Raw genomic sequence first — 21362 nt, 5'->3', positions numbered from 1 at the left:
GCTCTATGTGCCCTTTCTATTTCCATTTCTTGCTGTAGTTCTGGACATCCTAGGGTCTTAGGGATCCATTCTTTTATAAACTCCCTCATATTCTTGCCTTCTTCATCTTCCTTAAGGCCCACTATCTTTATGTTATTTCTTCTGTTATAATTTTCCATTATATCTATTTTATGAGCTAGTAATTCTTGTGTCTCTTTAGTTTTTTTATTAGATTCCTCCAATTTCTTTTTTAAGTCTTCTACCTCCATTTCTGCTGCTATTGCCCGTTCTTCCATCTTGTCCATTTTTTTCCCCATTTCTGTTAAGGTCATATCCATTTTATTTATTTTCTCTTCTGTGTTGTTTATTCTTCTTCTTAAATCATTGAATTCCTGTGTTTGCCATTCTTTAAATGACTCCATGTATCCTCTAACACGAGCAAGTATATCCTTTACCTTGCCTTTCCCTTTATCTATTTCACTGTATTTTTCCTCTTCTTCCTCTGGGTTGGCCATCTGTTGTTTCTTTGATGCCCTTTCCTCCTCTTCTTTCTTGTTTCCATTGTCTTCTGTGGTCTCTTCTTGCTGCAGGTGTTCTGCAGCTGTCGTTGCCGGCTGTGGAGATCGACTCCCCAGCTGGTCCCCCCTCCCGTCGGTGTGTTTTTTTTCATGCGCACTTTTACTCGGCTCTGTGAGCCATTGTTGTAGTTCTTTTTCTACCGACCTGAGGTAGTGGGCTCCTCTCTCCACAGCGGGCCTCTTCGGACAGGTAAGGCCTTCACCTTTTTCCTCCGTTGTCTTCTCTTCCTCTCTTCTTTCCATTGATTTTGATTTTTCTCCTTTTGTCTCCATCTTCTTTCCACCTTTATATTCACTTTTCTTTAACTTGTATTTCTGTGCCTTTGTATTTTCTCTTGTTTTTCCCGACTTTTCTGGAGAGGGCTGGAGTTCACCGTCCGGCCACTACTCCATCACGTGACTCCCGTATAGACACTGTGGTTGAAGTGAAAACACACAATGCTGGAAAAACTCAGCAGATCAAACAGTCTCCTTTATGTAGCAAAGGTAGAAATACATAACTGATTTCTCAGGCTTGATCCCTTCATCAAGGTATGGAAAAATGTCGGCAGGGGTTTGAAGAAAAGAGTAAGGAGTCACAAAGGCAGGAGATGATAGGTGGAGAAGGGAGGGAGGGGACAGCAACAATCAAAGGGAGGAAGGATGGCTAGGGGAAGGGAGAGTGAACTGGAAAGGAGAAAGGAAGGAGGGAGGGGAAAGAGGAGAGCAGGTTAGCAGAAACCTGAAAAAGTCGATGTTAATGCCATCCGTTTGGAGAGTGCCAATTTTCAGGTGGTCTAGGTGGGACAGTACATATGACCATGGGCAGACATATGATATAGGAATGTGATACAGAACTGAAATGAGAAGTCTCTGTCACTGGTGCGGATGGAGTGAAGGTGCTTAGTGAAGCGATGTCCAAATCTGTGCCCAGTCTCTTTGATGTAGAGAAGGCCACAAAGGAAGCACCAGATGCAGTGAATAGAATTTGTTGCTGTGAACAAGTCAAGAAATTATGTTTTGTGGCAGCATCACAGTGTAAACATTTATTTTATAACCATCTTACAACATTACAATAAAAGATAAAAATAATAGTGCACAAAAATAAAAGTACGGCAGTGCCTTTGGTTCATTGATTATTCAGGAATCTGATGGCAGCGGGGAAGAAGCTGTCCTTGTGCCGTTTAGTGCTCATCTTTAGGCTCCTGTACCTTTTCCCCGATGGTAGCAGAGTGAAGAGGGCATGGCCTTGGTGGTGGGGTCTTTGATAAAGGCTGCTTTTTTAAGACACCGCATCAAGTTTATGACCTCGATAGAGTTTAAGTCTGGTGCCTGTGATGTTGCAGGCCGAGTTAACAACCCTCTGGAGTTTATTCTTGTCTTGAGAGTTGGTGCCTCCGTACCAGACAATGATGCCACCAGCCAGAATGCTCTCCATGGTAAACCTATAGAAGTTTGCGAGAGTCTTTGGTGACATACTGAATCTCCTCAGTCACCTCACAAAGTATAGCTGCTAGCGGGCCTTCTTTGTGATTGTATCAACATGGAGGCTCCAGGACAGATCCTTAGAGATATTCACATGCAGGAATTTGAAGTTCTTGAGCCTCTCCACTACTGAGCCCTCGATGAGGACTGGGTTGCATTCTCTTGACTCCTTCTGAAGTACACAATCATCTCCTTGGTTTTGCTGACGTTGAGCGCAAGGTTGTCTTTAGACCATTCAACGAGCTCATCTATCTCCCTCCTGTACGCTGCCTCATTGCCGTTTGTGATTCTTCCATCAACTATGGTGTCATTGGCATACTTGTAGTTAGCATTGGAATTGTGTCTGGCCACACACGAATGAGTGTATAAAGAGTAGAGGAGTGGGCTAAGCATGGAAAGAGTAGAGGAGTGGGCTAAGCATGGAAATCAGTGAGGAGGAGACATTTCCGATTCCTACAGATTGTGGTCTTCTGATGAGAAAGTCAAGGATTCAGTTGCAGAGGCCTAGAATTTGTAGCTTCTTGACCAGCACTGAGGGAATAATGGTATTGAAGGCCGAGGTATAGTTGATGAAGAGCAGCTGTACGTATGAATTGCTGTTTTTGAGGTGCTCCAGAGCTGAGTAGAGAGCCAGCGATATTGCATCTGCTGTGGAGCGATTGTGAAAATAGCATCAGTCCTGTGGATAAACATGAAGTGTTGCTTCACTCGAAAGGCCTGTTTTGGGCCCCAGACTGTGATGAGGGGGGGAGATCTGGGTGCAGGTGTAGCACCTCCTACGGCCACAGGGGAAGGTGCCGGGAGGGAGTTGGTGGTGAGGAATGAGTGCACAAGGGAGTCATGGAGAGAGCAATTCCTATAGAAGGCAGAGAGGGGAAGATGTGTTTGGTAGTGGGATCCTGTTGTAAGTGCTGGAAATTCCAGAGGATAATATGGGCCTTATCCTTAAATTTAAGTAATCTCTTATGTATGTACCTAGTATACAGTAGGTCTTGCATGAAATTGTTTTGCATGAGATGCTAAACAGGAGTGAATTTTTTAAAATCTAATTTTATAGTCTACTCACCACAATAAATGCATGATTTATTTCATTTCTACCTGTGCCATAAAGTTGGAGCAATCCCAGGTTTAATTCATGCAAATTTATTTGACAGATATCAATTTTGCTAACTACTAAAATGAGTTTGAAAGGTTGTTTGCAGAATCTGTGCAGTTTTGATTTGGATTTCCTCATAGGTAGACATTTCTGTTTAATATGTTTATAAATTTGGATGAGCATCTGACTGCATTCCCATAAACTTGACTGATTCACGTTCTGGGATGAGATGTATCAAATGGAAAGGGAGGGAGTAGCATCACAGCTGTTGAAAGGGTGGACGTTGCGGAGATGTTGTCTACTGAGTTACTGTGGTTAGAAGTCAGAAACACGAAGGGAGCGATCACTCCGTTGGCAGTATTCTACAGACCTGCAAATCAACACCAAAAAATGGAAGAGCAGATAACTCGGAAGACTTTAACTCAGTGGTTCTTAACCTTTTTCTTTCCACTCACATACCACTTTAAGTATTCCCTATGCCATAGGTGCTCTGTGATTAGTAAGGGATTGCTTATGGTGGTATGTGGATGGAAAGAAAAAGGTTTAGAACCACTGCTTTAACTTCCCTAATATGAGCATCTCCTTGGTGCAAAAGGTTCGAGGGGGTGGGGGAGGGGGGCAAAATGGACGTGGCAGTGGGGAAGGTGTGGAGTAGAATTTCTCAGGTGCATCCGAGAAGGATTCCTGACACAGTATGTGAACAAGCCAACTGAGTAAAGAACCTGGTCAAGTGACAAATCTCTTGGCTGAGCATTTCTGAGACGGTGTGAAACATAAAAGTCTACAGATGCTAAGATTGTAGTAAAAACACACAGAAATGCAGCAGGGACTCAGCTGGACTCTCAGTGTCCATAGGAGTAAAGATGAAAATTAGCAGACAGGCATCTTAAAGATGAGAGATTAAGAGGGAAGAATGGGAGGAGAGGAGTCCAGACCAACAGCCAAAAGGTGTTAATTGGATACAAAAGGAAAGGTTAAGAATTGATTTTTGGCTCTGAAAGGAGGCCGAGGGAAAAGGGAAGAGAGGGAGAGACCGAACTAGAGGGAAGGACATGTGGAAGAAGGGCAGGTGGGGGTTGGGGGGGGTGGTTTCAGTGGAAACTGGTGAAGTCAATGTTAATGCCATCTGGTTGGAGGGTACCCAGACAGAAGATGTGTTGTTCCTCCAATTTATGGGTGGTCTCAGTCTGGCAGTGCATGAGACCATGGGCAGACATGTCAGCAAGGAAATGGGCCAGGGAATTAGGCATAGACTGGTAGATCGCTTCGTTGGGCACCTTGACTCTGTCCACTGCAATAGCATGGATCTTCCAGTGACCACCCATTTCAATTCCCTACCCATTCCTCCCCTGCCACAGGAGAGGAATGTAGTTTCTGTTTTGAACAAATAGGGAAAATACTGAGAATTAGAGACAAATGAATCTTAAGTCCGTGATGAGCAAAGTATTGGCAAAGAATCTTAGGGACAGGATTTACGAGCATTTAGAGAAGCATCGTCTTCTCAGGGTTAGTCAGGGGCAGGCCATGCCTCACGAGCTTTTTTGAATTCTTCAAGGGGGTGACAAAAGAAATTTAAAGTAGGGTGGTGGGTGCAGTGTATATGGATTTTAGTAAGGCATTTGAAAAGGTACCTATGGTAGGGTCATTCAAAAACTGATCAGGCATGGGATCCATAGAACCTTAGCTGCATGGATTCTGAAATAACTTGGACGAAGAAGTAGAGGGATGGGACAGTAAGATTTCCAGATGATACGAATGTTTGAGTAAGTTGGAAGCATTAGGTATTAATTATGAAGTAGTGAAATGGATTCAGCAATGGTTGGATGGGAGATGCCATAGAGTAGTGGTGGAAAATTATTTGTCGAATTGGAGGCTGGTGTCGAGTGGAGTGCCTCAGGAATCTGCACTGGGTCCACTGATGTTTGTCGTATATATTAACGATCTAGATGATAGGGTGGAAAATTGGATTAGTAAATTTGTAGATGATACAAAGGTTGGCGGTGTTGTGAACAGTGAGGAAGATTATGAAAGCTTACAGGGTGATATTTAGGACAGTTAGAAGAGTGGGCTGAAAGATGGCAGATGGAGTTTAATACTGATAAATGTGAGGTACTACATTTTGGTAGGACTAATCAAAATAGGACATGCACATTAAATGGTAGATAATTGAGGAGTGCAGTGGAACAAAGGGATTTAGGAGTCATGGTACATAATTCTGAGTTGAATTACATGTGGATAGGATGGTTAAGAAGGCATTTAGTATGTGGCCTTTCATAAATCAGAGTATAGAACACAGCAGTTAGGATGTTATGTTGAAATTGTATAAGGCATTGGTGAGGCCAAATTTGGAATATTTGCAGTTTTGGTCGCCAAATTGTGGGAAGGATATAAACAGTATAGAGAGAGTGCAGAGGAGATTTATGAGAATGTGGCCGAGGTTTCAGGGTTTGAGTTACAGGGTAAGTTTGAGCAGGCTGGGACTTTATTCCCTGGAGCGTAGAAGGTAGAGGGGTGATTTGAGAGGAATTCAAAATTATAAATGAGATGGATAGAGTCAATGTGGATAGGCTTTTTCCACTGAGAGTGGGGGAGATTCAAACAAGAGGGCATGGATTGAGAGTAAAAGAGGAAAAGTTTTAGGGAAACATAAGGGGATATTTTTTCACACAGAGGGTGATGGGGCTATGGAATGAACATCTGGCAGTGGTGGTAGAAGCGAGATCGGTTAATATTCAAGGATATGTTGGATAGGTATATGGAGAGGTGTGGAGAGTTATGGGCCAAAAGCGGGTCAGTGGGACTAGGTGAGAGATGATGTTCGGCAGGCTAAACTGGCCTGTTTCTGTGCTGTAAATGGTTATATGATTATAAGATTGTCATAGGATACAACAGGATATGGAGATGATGCAGAGTTAGTCAGAGAAGTAGCAGATGGAGTTTATCCAAATAAGTGTGAAGTGCACGTTTTGGAAGGTGGGACTGAAGCTGGAGTATGTGGTTAATGGCAAGATTCTTAAGTGTAGAGGAACAGAGAGATCTTGCTCCAAATTGTGGATCCCTCAAGGTTGATGGAATAGTTAAGAAAAAACATGGTTTGTTGGCCTTCTTTAGTTGGGGGATTGAGTTCAAAAGCTGTGAAGCAACATTCAGCTGTATAAAACTCTTGTTAGACCACACTTGCAGTATTGTGTTCACCCCTGGGTTCCTCATTGCAGGAAGGATGTATAAGCTTTAGAGTGGGCACAGAGGAGATTTACCAGGAATGGAGAATGTCTTAAGCACCGTTGAGGATTTTTAACTTTGGAGCAACAAAGGGTGAGAAGTAACTTAAAAGATGTATGTAAGACTATGATAGGTGTAGATAGGGTGGACAGCCACCATCTTTTTCCTGGGGAAACTAGCAAGTACCAGAGGTCATCTGTTTGAGGCAGTGGTTCTCAACCTTTTTCTTTCCACTCACATACCACTTTAAATATTCCCTATGCCATAGGTGCTCTGTGATTAATAAGGGATTGCTTAAGGTGGTATATGTGTGGAAAGAAAATGGTTGAAAACCACTGTTTTAATTGTACATAATTGACTTGTTATGTGCACAGTTTCAGTCTTTCTTCTTCTTCTTCTTCTTCTTTCTTCTTTGGCTTGGCTTCGCGGACGAAGGTTTATGGAGGGGTAATGTCCACGTCAGCTGCAGGCTCATTTGTGGCTGACAAGTCCGATGCGGGACAGACAGACACGGTTGCAGCGGTTGCAAGGGAAAATTGGTTGGTTGGGGTTGGGTTGGGTTTTTCCTCCTTTGTCTTTTGTCAGTGAGGTGGGCTCTGCGGTCTTCTTCCAAGGAGGTTGCTGCCCGCCAAATTTGAGGCGCCAAGATGCACGGTTTGAGGCGATATCAGCACACTGGCGGTGGTCAATGTGGCAGGCACCAAGAGATTTCTTTAGGCAGTCCTTGTACCTCTTCTTTGGTGCACCTCTGTCACGGTGGCCAGTGGAGAGCTCGCCATATAACACGATCTTGGGAAGGCGATGGTCCTCCATTCTGGAGACGTGACCTACCCAGCGCAGTTGGATCTTCAGCAGCGTGGATTCGATGCTGTTGGCCTCTGCCATCTCGAGTACTTCGACGTTAGGGATGAAAGCACTCCAATGGATGTTGAGGATGAAGCGTTCTAGGAGCCGTAGGTGATGCCGGTAGAGGACCCATGATTCGGAGCCAAACAGGAGTGTGGGTATGACAACGGCTCTGTATACGCTTATCTTTGTGAGGTTTTTCAGTTGGTTGTTTTTCCAGGCTCTTTTGTGTAGTCTTCCAAAGGCGCTATTTGCCTTGGCGAGTCTGTTGTCTATCTCGTTGTCGATCCTTGCATCCGATGAAATGGTGCAGCCGAGATAGGTAAACTGGTTGACCGTTTTGAGTTTTGTGTGCCCGATGGAGATGTGGGGGGACTGGTAATTATGGTGGGGAGCTGGCTGATGGAGGACCTCAGTTTTCTTCAGGCTGACTTCCAGGCCAAACATTTTGGCAGTTTCTGCAAAACAGGACGTCAATCGCTGCAGAGCTGGCTCTGAATGGGCAACTAAAGCGGCATTGTCTGCAAAGAGTAGTTCACGGACAAGTTGCTCTTGTGTCTTGGTGTGAGCTTGCAGGCGCCTCAGATTGAAGAGACTGCCATCCGTGCGGTACTGGATGTAAACAGCATCTTCATTGTTGAGGTCTTTCCTGGCTTGTGTCAGCATCATGCTGAAGAAGATTGAAAAGAGGGTTGGTGCGAGAACGCAGCCTTGCTTCACGCCATTGTTAATGGAGAAGGGTTCAGAGAGCTCATTGCTGTATCTGACCCGACCTTGTTGGTTTTCGTGCAGTTGGATAACCATGTTGAGGAACTTTGGGGGGCATCCGAGGCGCTCTACTATTTGCCAAAGCCCTTTCCTGCTCACGGTGTCGAAGGCTTTGATGAGGTCAACAAAGGTGATGTAGAGTCCTTTGTTTTGTTCTCTGCACTTTTCTTGGAGCTGTCTGAGGGCAAAGACCATGTCAGTAGTTCCTCTGTTTGTGGAAAGCCGCACTGTGATTCTGGGAGAACATTTTCGGCGACACTAGGTATTATTCTATTTAGGAGAATCCTAGCGAAGATTTTGCAATGGAGAGCAGCGTGATTCCCCTGTAGTTTGAGCAGTCTGATTTCTCGCCTTTGTTTTTGTACAGGGTGATGATGATGGCATCACGAAGGTCCTGAGGCAGCTTTCCTTGGTCCCAGCAAAGCTTGAAAAACTCATGCAGTTTGACATGCAGAGTTTTGCCACCAGCCTTCCAGACATCTGGGGGGGATTCCATCCATACCTGCTGCTTTGCCACTTTTCAGTTGTTCAATTGCCTTATATGTCTCTTCCCGGGTGAGGACCTCATCCAGTTCTAGCCTTAGGGGCTGTTGAGGGAGCTGGCTCAGGGCGGATTCTTGGACTGAGTGGTTGGCACTGAAAAGAGATTGGAAGTGTTCTGACCGTTGGTTGAGGATGGAGATCTTGTCACTGAGGAGGACTTTGTCATCTGAGCTGCGCAGCGGGCTTTGGACTTGGGGTGAGGGGCCGTACACAGCCTTTAGAGCCTTCTAAAAACCCCTGAAGTCGCCAATGTCCGCGCTGAGCTGGGTTCGTTTGGCGAGGCCAGTCCACCACTCATTTTGGATCTCCCAGAGTTTGCGCTGAAGATGGCTGCATGTGCGACGGAAGGCTCGTTTCTTCTCTGGCCAGGACAGCTTTGCAAGGTGAGCCTGGTGGGCAACTTGCTTCTTTGCCAGCAGCTCCTGGATTTCCTGGTTGTTTTCATCGAACCAGTCCTTGTTTTTCCTGGAGGAGAAGCCCAGTACCTCTTCAGTGGATTGCAGTATGGCACGTCCTCCCCCTCAAAAGATGCTCACAAACTGAAGCTAGCATGCTGGAACATCAGAACCATGCTAGACAAGGCTGACAGCCACCGACCTGAACGTCGGTCTGCCCTCATCGCACATGAACTCCTCAGACTTGACATCGACATAGCCACTCTCAGTGAAGTCCACCTTGCAGATGTAGGCAGCCTCCAAGAACGCGGCGCAGGCTACACACTACTGATCTGGCAAGCCTATGGATGAACGACACCTATCTGGTGTAGGCTTCATGGTCAAGAACTCCATTGCCTCCAAACTTGAAAAACTCCTAACAGGCCACTCGGACCGGATCATGTCCATGCGACTCCCCCTTCAAAACAAACGTTGCATCACCCTCATCAGTGTCTATGCTCCAACCCTCCAGGTGGAACCAGCAGAAAAGGACAAGTTCTACACTGATCTGCGCAACCTCATTCAACGCACCCCTACAGCCGACAAGGTTGTCACCCTTGGCGACTTCAACGCTCGCGTCGGCAAAGACTCAGAAACCTGGCCAGGAATCCTGGGCAAGCACGGTGTCGGCAAGTGCAACGACAACGGGCGCCTCCTGTTGGAACTCTGTGCAGAAAAGCAGCTTATCATTACAAACACCCTTTTTCATCAGAGGGACAGCCTGAAGACTACCTGGATGCATCCCCGATCCAAACACTGGCACCTCCTGGACTACGTCCTGGTGCGAGAAAGAGACAAACGAGATGTGCTCGCCACCAGAGTCATGCCCAGCGTGGAATGCCACACTGACCACCGGCTGGTTCGCTGCAAGCTCAACCTTCACTTCAAGCCAAAGTCCAGGAACAGTAAAGCCCCCAGAAAGAGGTTCAATGTTGGAAACTTGCAGTCAGGCGAAGTGAGAGGAAACTTCCAGGCAAACCTCAAAGCAAAGCTCGAGGATGCAATCCGCCTCACGGACTCGTCCCCTGAAACCCTCTGGGATCAGCTGAAGACAGTTTCAATAACGCCAAAGGAAATGGGCCAATGACAATTTTTCTCAAGCAAAATATTTCAGTAACAATTCTCAACCTTCCCTTTCCACTCACATACCACCTTAAGCCATCCCTTACTAATCACAGAGCACTTATGGCATGGGGATTACTTAAAGTGGTATGTGAGTGGAAAGAAACCAGTTTAGAACCACTGATTTAAGGTGAGTTGAGGAAAATTTGGGAAGATGTCAGCGGCAACATTTTTTTAAGAGTGGTGGGTGCCAGGAATGCGTTGCTTGGGGTGATGGTGGAGGCTCATACAACAGGGGCATGCCAGAGACTTTTCAATAGGCACACGAATGTAAGAAAAATGGAGGGTCGTGAAAGGATTAACTTGTGGAGTAGGTTTACATTGGTTGATACTGCATTATGGATCTGTACTGTGTTATAAAATTCTATGAAGCAAAGCTACTGTGACAAGCTTGCATTTATCCTACTAAAATTCGTTAAAAAAATAATTGACACTTCATTTAAGGTGGATTTACTTAGTTTCCCTAATTGCAGTTGCTTAAATTCAATTGAATAAATTATAACTAATGTACCATTGAGATCATGATCTAACATTTGTATTTAAGCACAGAGTTGACTGTCTGTCTGAATGGTTTTTCTTTGGAACTCGTTGTCTGCAGCTGCATATGGATTATGCTGCTTTGATTTTTTTGGTCTAACAAACATTTAAATAGGAACCTTACTGAAATATTCCATTTTGATTCATTTATGTGATGCACCATTGACATTTATTGTCTATGCCTCATTGGCCTTGAAGTCGTTGGTGAAAGGCTGCCTGGAACTGTTGGTAGCAGCATTTACTCTTTAGTGAGTTCCAGGATTTGGATTTAGTGACAGTGTAGTAATGGCACGATAGTCTGTGGAATCATCATACAGCAGAGAAATAGGCCCTTTTGGCTCACCTCATCCATGCTGACTGTAATATTTATCAATGCTAATTCTATTTCCCTGCCTTTGGCTAGTGTTCCTCTACACAAATGGCAGATGGAGTTCAATCCAGAAAAATGTAGGTGATGCATCTTGGAGGGTTAAAGCTGAAGGCTGAGTATAGGATCAATGAACTTTAGTGTGGAAGAAGAGGGGGTCCAAATCCATACATGTCTCAAGGTTGTCACACAGATTGATAGGACAGTTAGGAAGGCCTATGGGATGCTAGGCTTCATTAGTCAGGGAAGAGTCAAGAGGTTCAAATCATGAGGTCATGTTGCAACTCTACAAATCTCTGGTGAGACCACACTTAAAATGTTGTCATTATAGGAAGGAAGTGGAAGCTATGGAGAAGGTGCAGAGGAGATTTACCAGGATTGGAAAATAAATCTTATGAGGCAAAGTTAGGGCTTTTCTCTTTGGAGTGTAGAATGATGAGAGATGACTTAATAGATTTCGAGAGGGATAGATAAGGTGGATAGCTAGCACCTTTTTCCCAGGGTGGGAGCAGCAAACACTAGAGGACATCTGTATAAAGTGAAGGGAGATTAATTTCTTTTTAAACAGAGCGGCACAAAATGTTTGGCATATCAGTCAGCGCAATGCCTTTACGGTGCCAGTGATCACATCCAGGGTTTGAATCACATGCTGTTTGTAAGGAGTTTGTACGTTCTTCCCGAGTATGTGTGGATTTTTGCTGGGGGCTTCGGTTTCCTCACACCATTCGAACCATATAGGGGGTGTAGTTTAATTGGGTGGCACGGACTTGTAGGCTGAAATGGCCTGTGACTATGCTGTGTCTAAATTTTAAATTTAAAGTTGGTACCTGGAATGGGGGTGGTGATGGAGGATGTTTAAGAGACAATTAGATGGGCACATGGATGAAAGAAAAATAGAGGGTTATGAGGTAGGAAAGGTTTAGTTTTAAAAAAGTTTAGTAGGAATATGTAGATTGGCACAACATCGAGGGTCAAAGGGCCTGTACTGTACTGTAGTATTCTGTGTTCTATTACCTATCCTAGCTCATGCCCAAATGCATTTTAAAAGTTAAAATTGTACCTGCCTCTACCACCTCTTGTAGCAGCTGGTTCCATATAACGACCATCATGTGAAAAACATGCCTCTCAGATCCACTCTAAATGTCTCTTCCCTCACCTTAACATATGCCCTCAATTTCTATTCTCCCTTGCTTTGGGGAAAAAGATGCTAAATATGCTATTCATGCCCATCATCATTTTAGAAAACAGGGGAACTGGAGCACCTGGAGGAAATCCATGACGGGGGAAGAGAGAACAAATGCCTTGCAGACAGCGCCGGATTCCAACCTGGGTTGTTGGCAGTGTAACAGCGTTGTGCAAACTGGTTGCCAAGAGCTATTGAGTGTTGGATTAGGGTAAGACAGATGAATACATGGCTGAAGGGATGTGCCTTTGACAAGGTTCCACATCGGAGATTGGTCTAAAAGGTTAGGGCGCATGGGATCCAAAATTAGCTTCATATTGGTGACGGTTGAGGTTTAGTGTTAGTGATTGGATGACTGTTACCAGTGGTGGTGTTTGTAATCATTATAAATAATTTGGAAGTGGACACAAAAATACAAGTAAAATGAACTGTCAGGAAAAAAAGTCGATGTTGGGAGGATAGAATATGGAACTTCATGCTTTGTGTTAGGAAGGACACAGGAGCTATTTAAACCTGAGAGCACAATTGAAAGCAAATCTAAATGCATAAATCAATAAAAATTACTGTGCATATTGAGAATGCTTTTTTAAAAAAAAATAACTTCCCAGAATTGTAAATAGTGGTAGAGTTTGGAATAGAATGACTTGAAGGCCTCAGGAACAAGTGGTTAATGAAAATGATTGAAGGATGAATAATTGTAATTATGCATACACATTCAAAAGGCTTTGAGCAGAAGGTGGTTCACTTGTATTGGGGAAATAGGAAGAGGATCTGGTAGTGGTATTTTAAACCAAAGTGCACTGCATTAAGATGATTAGCAAAAGAACTGAGTGATAAGAGGAAAAGGTTTTCATGCAACTAATGGTTAGGATCTGGAAGAGTAAACAGTGCAGGGCTATTAACAAAGAACCAATACTAGCTGGATTGCTATGCAAAGAGTGGTAATGGATTAAAGGTCAAATGGCCTTATTGAATGTTGAAATGCTTGCGATTCTGTTGTACGTATTAATTCTTGTGGTTTCATAGGTAATTGGATCTGGGCAACATGAACCGGATCAAGCCATCGACGACTCCACATTTGAATCTCAGTCTGTCAGTGGAGAAAATCCTCGGCTCACTTTTGTACCCGTGTCTCCTCGGATGAAACATGCCATTCCCATTAACAACATCTCTGCTTTCACTTCAAGGCTAAAGCTTTACCCCTTTCATAAAATTTTGAAATGACATTTGTCAGTTGGAAAAGATCGCAAGTACGTGCATTGTGTTGCTAAGAATATGTAGTTTCCATGTAAAATTAAATCCTGATTATTCTCTGTGCTTTGAAAAAAGGCATTCCATTCCACCATGAATTGGGAGTATTTCAAACGTGTTAATAGAACTAACTCAGAGTGTATTTTGAGCTTTGTGCGTTCACTGATCGTCCAATAATGATGCCGTTGCATTGGAATTCATTGAGGCACAAATACAAATAAATATTTAAATAACACACTTTGGTTTGCCATTTATTTTGGGGGGGTGGGGTGCAATGTCAATTGTTTGGCATGGAATTACTTTGAGAGGAGGTGTTTTGAATTCTTCATGTATATAAATCTTAAACCTGCCTATTTAGGACACAGCAATTCTGCATGGGAAGTAGTTATTAGTTTATTCAGCAATACTAATTCTCCAATTGACTAGTGATCTTTAAAAAAACTAAACTAATAATTAAAGAAATAATTTGACCTTCATTAAGACTGTGAGTGAATTGGTTTTGACCTGTATTGTTTGTTTTAATGTGTTCTAGTTTTGGTGGGGAGTAGCCACATTTTAAATTTCCTGGATGAATTACTGATGCTGTAATCAGAATAAATACAACCAAAACATTGAAGCTAAATTGTGTTTTATTGAAAGTCACTGATATTTTAAATACTGCACTGAACATAAGTCGATTTTATTAGGGATTTATTAGTGGGACTGGAGCAAGTGAAAGTCTCTTTGTGCTAGTTTAAGTTCTGACTTTATATTGGGGCTTGGTTTGAACAAAATTGAAAAATTTGTTTTTATTGTTTATTTAATCTTACCAGCTGCTTTGCTTAGTGTTGTATGATGGACAAAGTTCTATAGGGATTCTGCTATTTGCTCTGGCCAAGTTTGGTTTAAAAATGTGAACAAAAAGGAGCTGGGATTTCTGAATGAAAAGTGGAGAAATTAAAGGCAAAATCAGTATTAATTCTGGTTTCTGAAAATAATCTAATACAAAATATCCATGGGGGTTTCTAATGCCCCTATATAATTTGAAAAGGAGACATTGTTCATTTAAAATAGGAATCCAGTTTACTATTCTTGAGCCAAAAATCAACTGCTGGAAGAACTCAGCTGATTGTATATGGAGGAAAAAGGTATGTATTAATATCACCTGGCAATTTAAGGGGGTTCCCACCCCTGCGATGACATGGTAAGTGACGTGCCCCAATATCGGTTGCCATTTCCCCTTTCAAACTACTGGAGCAGGACAGCCAGGTAAGTTTTACTGGGTTCCCTGACCACCTCTGAGGTTGGACCCTTTCAGATCGCTATGTAACTGGGCCACTAACTCTGCAAAATGCCTGGTTAACCCCATTTTGCATGGTAGTTTGATAGTGCATGGATTCAACCAGAAACATTAAGCCCTAAGACTTAGGGTATGTAAAGATGGCCAGTGTATAGAAGAGATGAGGAGGGACAGGATCTGGTTGGTGATAGAACCAAGATGAATGGGTAAGAGTGAGAACAGACCATTGAGGTCTGAAATTGGACATAGCATTGGGTTGGAGGTTACTCAAGTGGTATACGAAGTGCTGCTTCACGATTTAGTCTGAAATCTGTCAGATTATTTTTGACTGAGAATGCTGGGCTCTCGTGTTGGAAAGAAGACTTTTAGATGATTTTTTTAAACTAGCAATTTAGTATTAGTAAGTTCAAACAAAGAAAAATTGCAAGCTATTTCATAAATCACTGCAGAAACCAGTACCACTGGGCACCATTGATTGTTTAAAAGATTAAATGGATCCCTTTACAGATAAGCTATCAATGATTGATCATTAGTGGATACATTAAAAATCAGCATTTGAACTGTTTTAACATGAATGAGCATCCGATTGTGGAATATTGTACCATTTATGAAATTCTACTGTTTCTTTCTACAGTATCCTTTAAATTTACTGTCACTTGTACCATACTGGAATTGTGCAAGGCTATGCAGTTGCTATTTAAAATATGAAGCCAAACACTTGGAAAGCTATTTGCATTTGCTGCTGCAATCCACATAAATATCTCCTCAGGAATATTAGAAAAGAGAATTCAAAGACTTTGAGAACAAAGATGAATATCAAACTTTGGATGGTGTTCCCATGCATCTTTCCTGTAGTGGGAGTAATTGATTTTGTGAGACATTCAAGATCAGAATTTGTTATGAAATTTGCTGCTATGTGCCAGCATTACAGTGAAAAATAAAAAAATAGTGTAAATAAGAGAAAGTGAAGTAGTATATGTGGTTCATTGTCCATTCAGAAATCTGATGACAGAGAGGAAGAAGCCGTCATTGTTCAGCTTCAGGCTCTTGTGTCTCCTTCCTGGTGATAGCAGTGTGAAGAGGGCATGGCCTAGGTGGTGCATGTCCTTGGGGATAGAGACTGCTTTCTTAAGATGCTACCTTTTGTAGATGTCCTCATCGGAGTAGAGACTGTAGTTGCTTTCTGTCCTGTGCATTGGCACCTCCATACCAGACAGTGATGCAACCAGTCAGAATGCTCTCCATATTATAGCTGTAGAAATTTGCAAGTCTTTGGTGACGTACCAAATCTCCTCCAACTCTTCAGAGTATAGCTGCTGGCGAGTCTTCTTCGTGATTGCTGTAAATTGGAATTGGCAATGATTATCTTACCTGTGCTGCAGCAGTGACAGAAATGAAATGCTGTAGAAACCTGAATACAAAAAATGAGAACCATTGAAATGTATAAGAAGCAGATAATTATTTTTGTGCAAGGAGGAGAGGAATAGAATAAATTTTAAATCTTTTGGATAAACAGATTTTAAAAATCAAATAGCCATTATGATGTCATTAAACATTGTGGAGTGATTTGGATTAGTATGTAACACAAATTTTCTTTGTTCCAGACATTTTAGGTGAAAATTGTATCCGGTTAATGTGTTTTCCTTCAAATAGTGCAATACTAATTTAAATAACTTCATCACGACCACTGCAAAATGTACTTTTTGAAGGTTTATTAGGTTGTTACAATAAACAATGAAAATTAGCTGCATATATTCTTGGGCTAAAATTATTTACAGATTTCAAATGTAACAATGAAATTAATAAGAAGGCCTCAACTTGTGAAAGTATAAAGCAAAGTAATTGGCTTTATTTTCATTTTATATCTTCTATATATAAACATTTACCCCAGATGACTAAAACACTTCATATATATACAGTATATTTATATACATGTACATATCTATGAAAAGAGGTTCAAGCAATAATCAGACAGTTCTACATTTTGTAAACTGAGGATTTAAGAATACACTACATGGAAGTGGTACTTTTTAAATATCTGTAGTATGGCATTACAGACAGTGCATTTAGAATAGGTTGAACAGCTATCTTTTGAAATTTTCAAATTCTACACAAATTTGGCAGATGAAATTGTAGACCTGGAGAACTGCAACAACATTACAAATTTCTGATGTGGAGCAAACATTCCAACAACAGTCATTGTACAGCGCGAAAAAGGATGTTAATTGTTCCACCACACCTTTTTAAACTCCACTTTCCCTGAGAAACGAACCACTTAAAATGTACCAGATGAACTCAAAACAATGCATTTCTTAAATTATACATTTAAGTAACCACAGAGCTATATTATTTTATTCAATATTAAGAATCTGATACAAAATTGCTAGGTAAAAGAAAGTCTTTTCAATTGTAGGTCTTGAATGCATTCTATTTAGCCATTTTAGAAATATCCTAATATTTATTGACACTCAACCTCTTTAGCAGTGGATAATCATATATCCAGCATTCTCCATCCTCGTGGAACACCTAGAGGGAAGAGATCAAATGTAATTTCCAACCTTCTGTTCAGTAAAATATATAAAATAAATTAACAAGTTGAGTTCTGACCTCCTGCGCTCTCTGTGATTGCATGGGTTTAGTCTGGTACTCTAGTTTCCATCTGAATCTCAAATGTGCAAATTGCCCTGAATACACAGGTCAGTGGTAATATAACAAATGCTGAATGGAATGTAAGGAGAATAAAACAGGGTAGGATTAGTGCAAAAATGTGCTTGATGGTTGGTAATGGATTTAGTGGGTCAAGGGCATGTTTCTGTACTATGGCTGTATCTTATCATAACTAAGTATTGTGCTTCAAATTATCAATGATACTGCCTGAGGGACTGCAGAACATTCCCAAGGGTGACCCTGAGCTTTAATTGGTCATTTACTATAATTCTCTTCCACTCTCAGTCCAATCAGTTTTTGGCTTCCTTTGCTATTCAATAGCTTGATGCACAATACAAGTCTCAGGTTGCAAATTATGATAAATTCGAGATTCTAGTCTTATTCTCACAATACCAGCATGTAGTTTTTGCAGCCCTGTTGCACTCCATCCTTCCTCAAGTATTCCTGATTATACCTCCTCCAGACAAGCTTTCCTCTTTCACCAGCCTTTACCAGATGCTCTTTAATGCCTTCACTCTCTGCATCATGCAATCTCTCCTGGTTTCTAACCTATTAAAGATCTTCATTCCATCCTGGCTCTTTTTTTCTGACATTTAAAAGTTGATTAACTTCTACTCTCAGTCTCTACAAATAAGGTGTACCATTTGAACCCTCCCGTCCACTAACACTACCTGATTATCACAGGGCTGATTCAATGAGAGCCACATCTTTACAAAATTGCATTTTTACTTCCAAAAAAAACAGATGCTTTTAGACTGCCTCCTCCTTTACCAATAAGAATAACTGCATCCTCATCTTCAGTGAAGGCAGGAACTTCCACCACCATTTTTTGGTTTCACAATGATTTTCATTTGTGTAATAAACACCACATTGGTGCTGAAATAAATGAATCTGGGGGGAAAAAAAGTGTGATGTCCTCTCATACCCGTGACTCCCACTGTGTGATGTGCTCTCATACCCGTGTCTCCCATTGTGTGATGTGCTCTCATACCCGTGTCTCCCATTGCACTTCATTCTCTTTTCTCTCTCTTGCTTCAGCTCTTTGTCTTTCTTCAAGTCTGTGTTTTGCCTCTGTGGCAGCATCAATATCCTTTATTTTCAAGTTGTGCGTTACGTCCTTCCAAAGCCTGCAGAAAGTCACAAATAGAATCCTTATCCTCGGGCAATGTATTTGACACAGCTATCAAAATTTCCAGAAATTATTTTAGAATAGATACTTCGAAAAGATCTAAAATATTTGTAGAGTTTGTAGTGCTTTTACTGGAATGGTGGGTGTTAAAAGTAGTGTTGGCAGCAAAAGGTAGAAAGCACTACTACCTGCTGAGCAATAAAGGAACTAGGGTTCAAGCAATCCAAGTTCTCAGAGAATAAGCTAAAGACAGCAGAGAAGAGATGGATGAAATGAAAGTTGCAGAGATTTAAAGAATGTGAATTTTGGGGGGCATAGGAGGATAACAAAATAATGCAGTGACTAAAGGGTGATGGATGGGAGGCTGGAGAGAAGCACTTTGAAATACTGTAGTTGAATCTAGAAATAAGAGACCCGCATTTGGGTTTCAGCAAATGAGAAAATGGGAGTGTTAATACTAAAGTGACATTAAGTTTAGATTTAAGGTATGACTTAGAATGTTAACATCTCAGTCCTTAATAAATTGATAAGCAGTCTGATAACAGAAAGGTTGAGACTGAGAAATTGGTGGTTTCATGAGCTTATTGAATGATGAAATGGAGGTTGCCAAGGACACATTCCTGGGATTTCTAGATTAGGCATTTCTAAAAATATTCTGACTGAATGGTTGATGATAGCTATTCTACCAGGAAAGGGAATGGCTATGGGAAAAATGTGGAGTGCAGAAAAGTTGCGGCTGAAATCTAATGGAGAAGCTTCGCTATCCCTGGCATCTAATGTTGTTTATTTTTGTAGACTTTGGAAGCAATACATTCAAAAACAAGGGTTTAAGAGAAGGAGAGAAAAAAATCATAGGTTGGCAGGAAAAGGCCAGTATTCAACAGAAAATTTTTATTGGAAGCTGGAGGTCAGCCGGATAATGAAAATTAGGTTAAAAAGGAGTAATTAATGGAGGTCGCACCCAAGTATACTAGTTCATAAAAATACGATGGTATTAACTACAGTGGAACCCTGTTATAACCCGATGGTTTGGATCAAAAATTGCATCACGAAAAAAGCAGGGTCGCACTAAATCGGAGTTTCAATAGTTGCAGTTGAAATTAAGCCCAATAACTCATACTCTTATATCCGAATTCGTGTTAAATCAGGTCACATTAAATCAGGGTTCCACGATCCATTCTCTAGTTGTTATAAATATAGCCTAAAATACTGTGTTAAGTAAGAAAACATGATCATTTCACAACCACACAAAATCTAGCTCCAATCTGATTTCTCAATTATGCTGAGTCGATATGTGATTTAATTTCACCTTTATACAATAGTGTGAAGTTTGTCATGCAGCTTTCAGTGGGTGAATGTCCAAACACCAGTGTAAAAGTGCTGTCATAAACCACAAGTGATAGATTTGGTATTTTAGCAGTTGTGGAAATGGACTAAAGCTGAGGTTTCAAGTTCAGTTGCATTATTAACAAACTGAATACATCAGGCATTTTATAGCAGAGGGCAGAACTGATTTTTTTTTTTTAACCTGTTTTCATAAAAATTCACTAGTCTTAAGGAATTTACCTGGTCTGAGTTACTTGTTCCCAATTCTTAGTGCCCAAAGCAATGTCCTTACCATGATCCTTCAATACAGAGTAATAAATTTACAGCATTGTACAAAATTGAACAATTGTTTCCAAAAATCTTTCAATGATAGATCATTACCTTCTAGATTCAAATTCATCTTGATCTTCCAATTTTCTTACTTTCTTTTTGATAATTGGCATTTTTTTTGTATCCACAAATATGCTGCTCTCCTTCATCAGAAACATAAAAGTCTTTATCAGCTAAGCCAATGAGACATTGCGTGTAGCCAACTATTGCCAAGTGTTAATTTAAAACCATAGATGTAGGGCTATAAACTCCTTAGTGAAAATTAATTTATTTTTAAAAATAATTTTCCAAGCAATATTCTTTATCAGTTTAGATTTAAACTTTAAAATTTTCCCAACTTATCTCAGACAGGCATCTAAGCAAGACTTATTATACCATATATTTTGGCATAAAAGTCAACCCCCCTTTTTCAGCTGCATTTTAAGGGTTTTATGGTATATCTGGCATATAAGTCGACCCACATTTTCTGGCTGCCTGAGGTGCCCCGTTGCCTGGCGTACAAGTTGACCCCCCCAAAGCTTGTGACGCCTGAGATGGGCGGTTGACTGGCATATATGTCGATCCCCATAGATCGTGTGGATTGATCTGCTGGGTGTTGGCTGGAGGTGATTGCTATTATGGAGGGTCCATTGACACAATGCAGCATGCGACGAATATATGAGGCAAGGTTTAAGTTGAAAGTGATAGAATGGCCAAGAAAATTTGATCAGTGAGAAGTTGGTTAGAGATTAGAGAAAGAAAGAAGAGACTTTAAGAAAAAAAAGGCAATGTTCTTCAAGAAAAGGAATCACTCGTTGGCCAGAGTTGGAAAATCACTTTGCAGAATGGGTACATGAAGAGAGGCAAAATTGCTACATAGTCACCCGAAATAAAATAAGAACATTTGCAGTGCAGTGGGCCAAGTCATACCCAGTCCTCAGTGATGATTTTGAGGCCACAGTCAGCCGGTGCTGATATTACACCCAAAAAGCAAAAATCGCACAGAAACTACCAAAAGATCTTGATCATAAAATTGCAAGTTTTCACCAGTTTTATACATAACCTGCAGAAACACCAGTTTTCATTGGCAAATATCAGAAGCATGGAGGAAACCCCCATGAATTTCAACGTGATGGGGAATAGAACGTAGACTGGAAAGATGTTAAAACTATGCAAATCAGAAGTACAGGCCATGAAAGGACCAGGTTTACTGTGGTGTTATCGTGCATGGCCAATGGAACAAAGTTAAGACCCATGGTAAT

The 21362-nt window shown here is 41.4% G+C and overlaps 2 protein-coding genes across 21 annotated transcripts in view; one reads left to right on the top strand and one right to left on the bottom strand.

Annotated features, from left to right (window-relative positions):
- The window catches only part of LOC138763834 (nardilysin-like), a 143052-nt gene extending 129427 nt beyond the window's left edge, over nucleotides 1–13625 (top strand). Inside the window, exon 31 of the mRNA XM_069938656.1 lies at nucleotides 13166–13625. Within this exon, the coding sequence (XP_069794757.1) occupies nucleotides 13166–13363 (198 nt within the window). The 3' untranslated portion in view covers nucleotides 13364–13625. The remainder of the gene's footprint in view (nucleotides 1–13165) is intronic.
- Nucleotides 13626–16999: 3374 nt separating this feature from the next.
- Nucleotides 17000–21362, bottom strand: part of osbpl9 (oxysterol binding protein-like 9) — a 293549-nt gene continuing 289186 nt past the window's right edge. For all 20 annotated transcript variants that reach the window (XM_069938639.1, XM_069938640.1, XM_069938634.1 and 17 more), the window contains 3 exons: nucleotides 20173–20264; nucleotides 18328–18463; nucleotides 17000–17195 (listed from right to left, as the gene is read on the bottom strand). In XM_069938639.1, the coding sequence (XP_069794740.1) occupies nucleotides 17121–17195; nucleotides 18328–18463; nucleotides 20173–20264 (303 nt within the window). In that variant the 3' untranslated portion in view covers nucleotides 17000–17120. The remainder of the gene's footprint in view (nucleotides 17196–18327; nucleotides 18464–20172; nucleotides 20265–21362) is intronic.

Source organism: Narcine bancroftii, chromosome 5 (assembly GCF_036971445.1).
Source record: "Narcine bancroftii isolate sNarBan1 chromosome 5, sNarBan1.hap1, whole genome shotgun sequence".
Taxonomy (NCBI): Eukaryota; Metazoa; Chordata; class Chondrichthyes; order Torpediniformes; family Narcinidae; genus Narcine; species Narcine bancroftii.
This window is presented reverse-complemented; position numbering and strand designations above follow the sequence as displayed.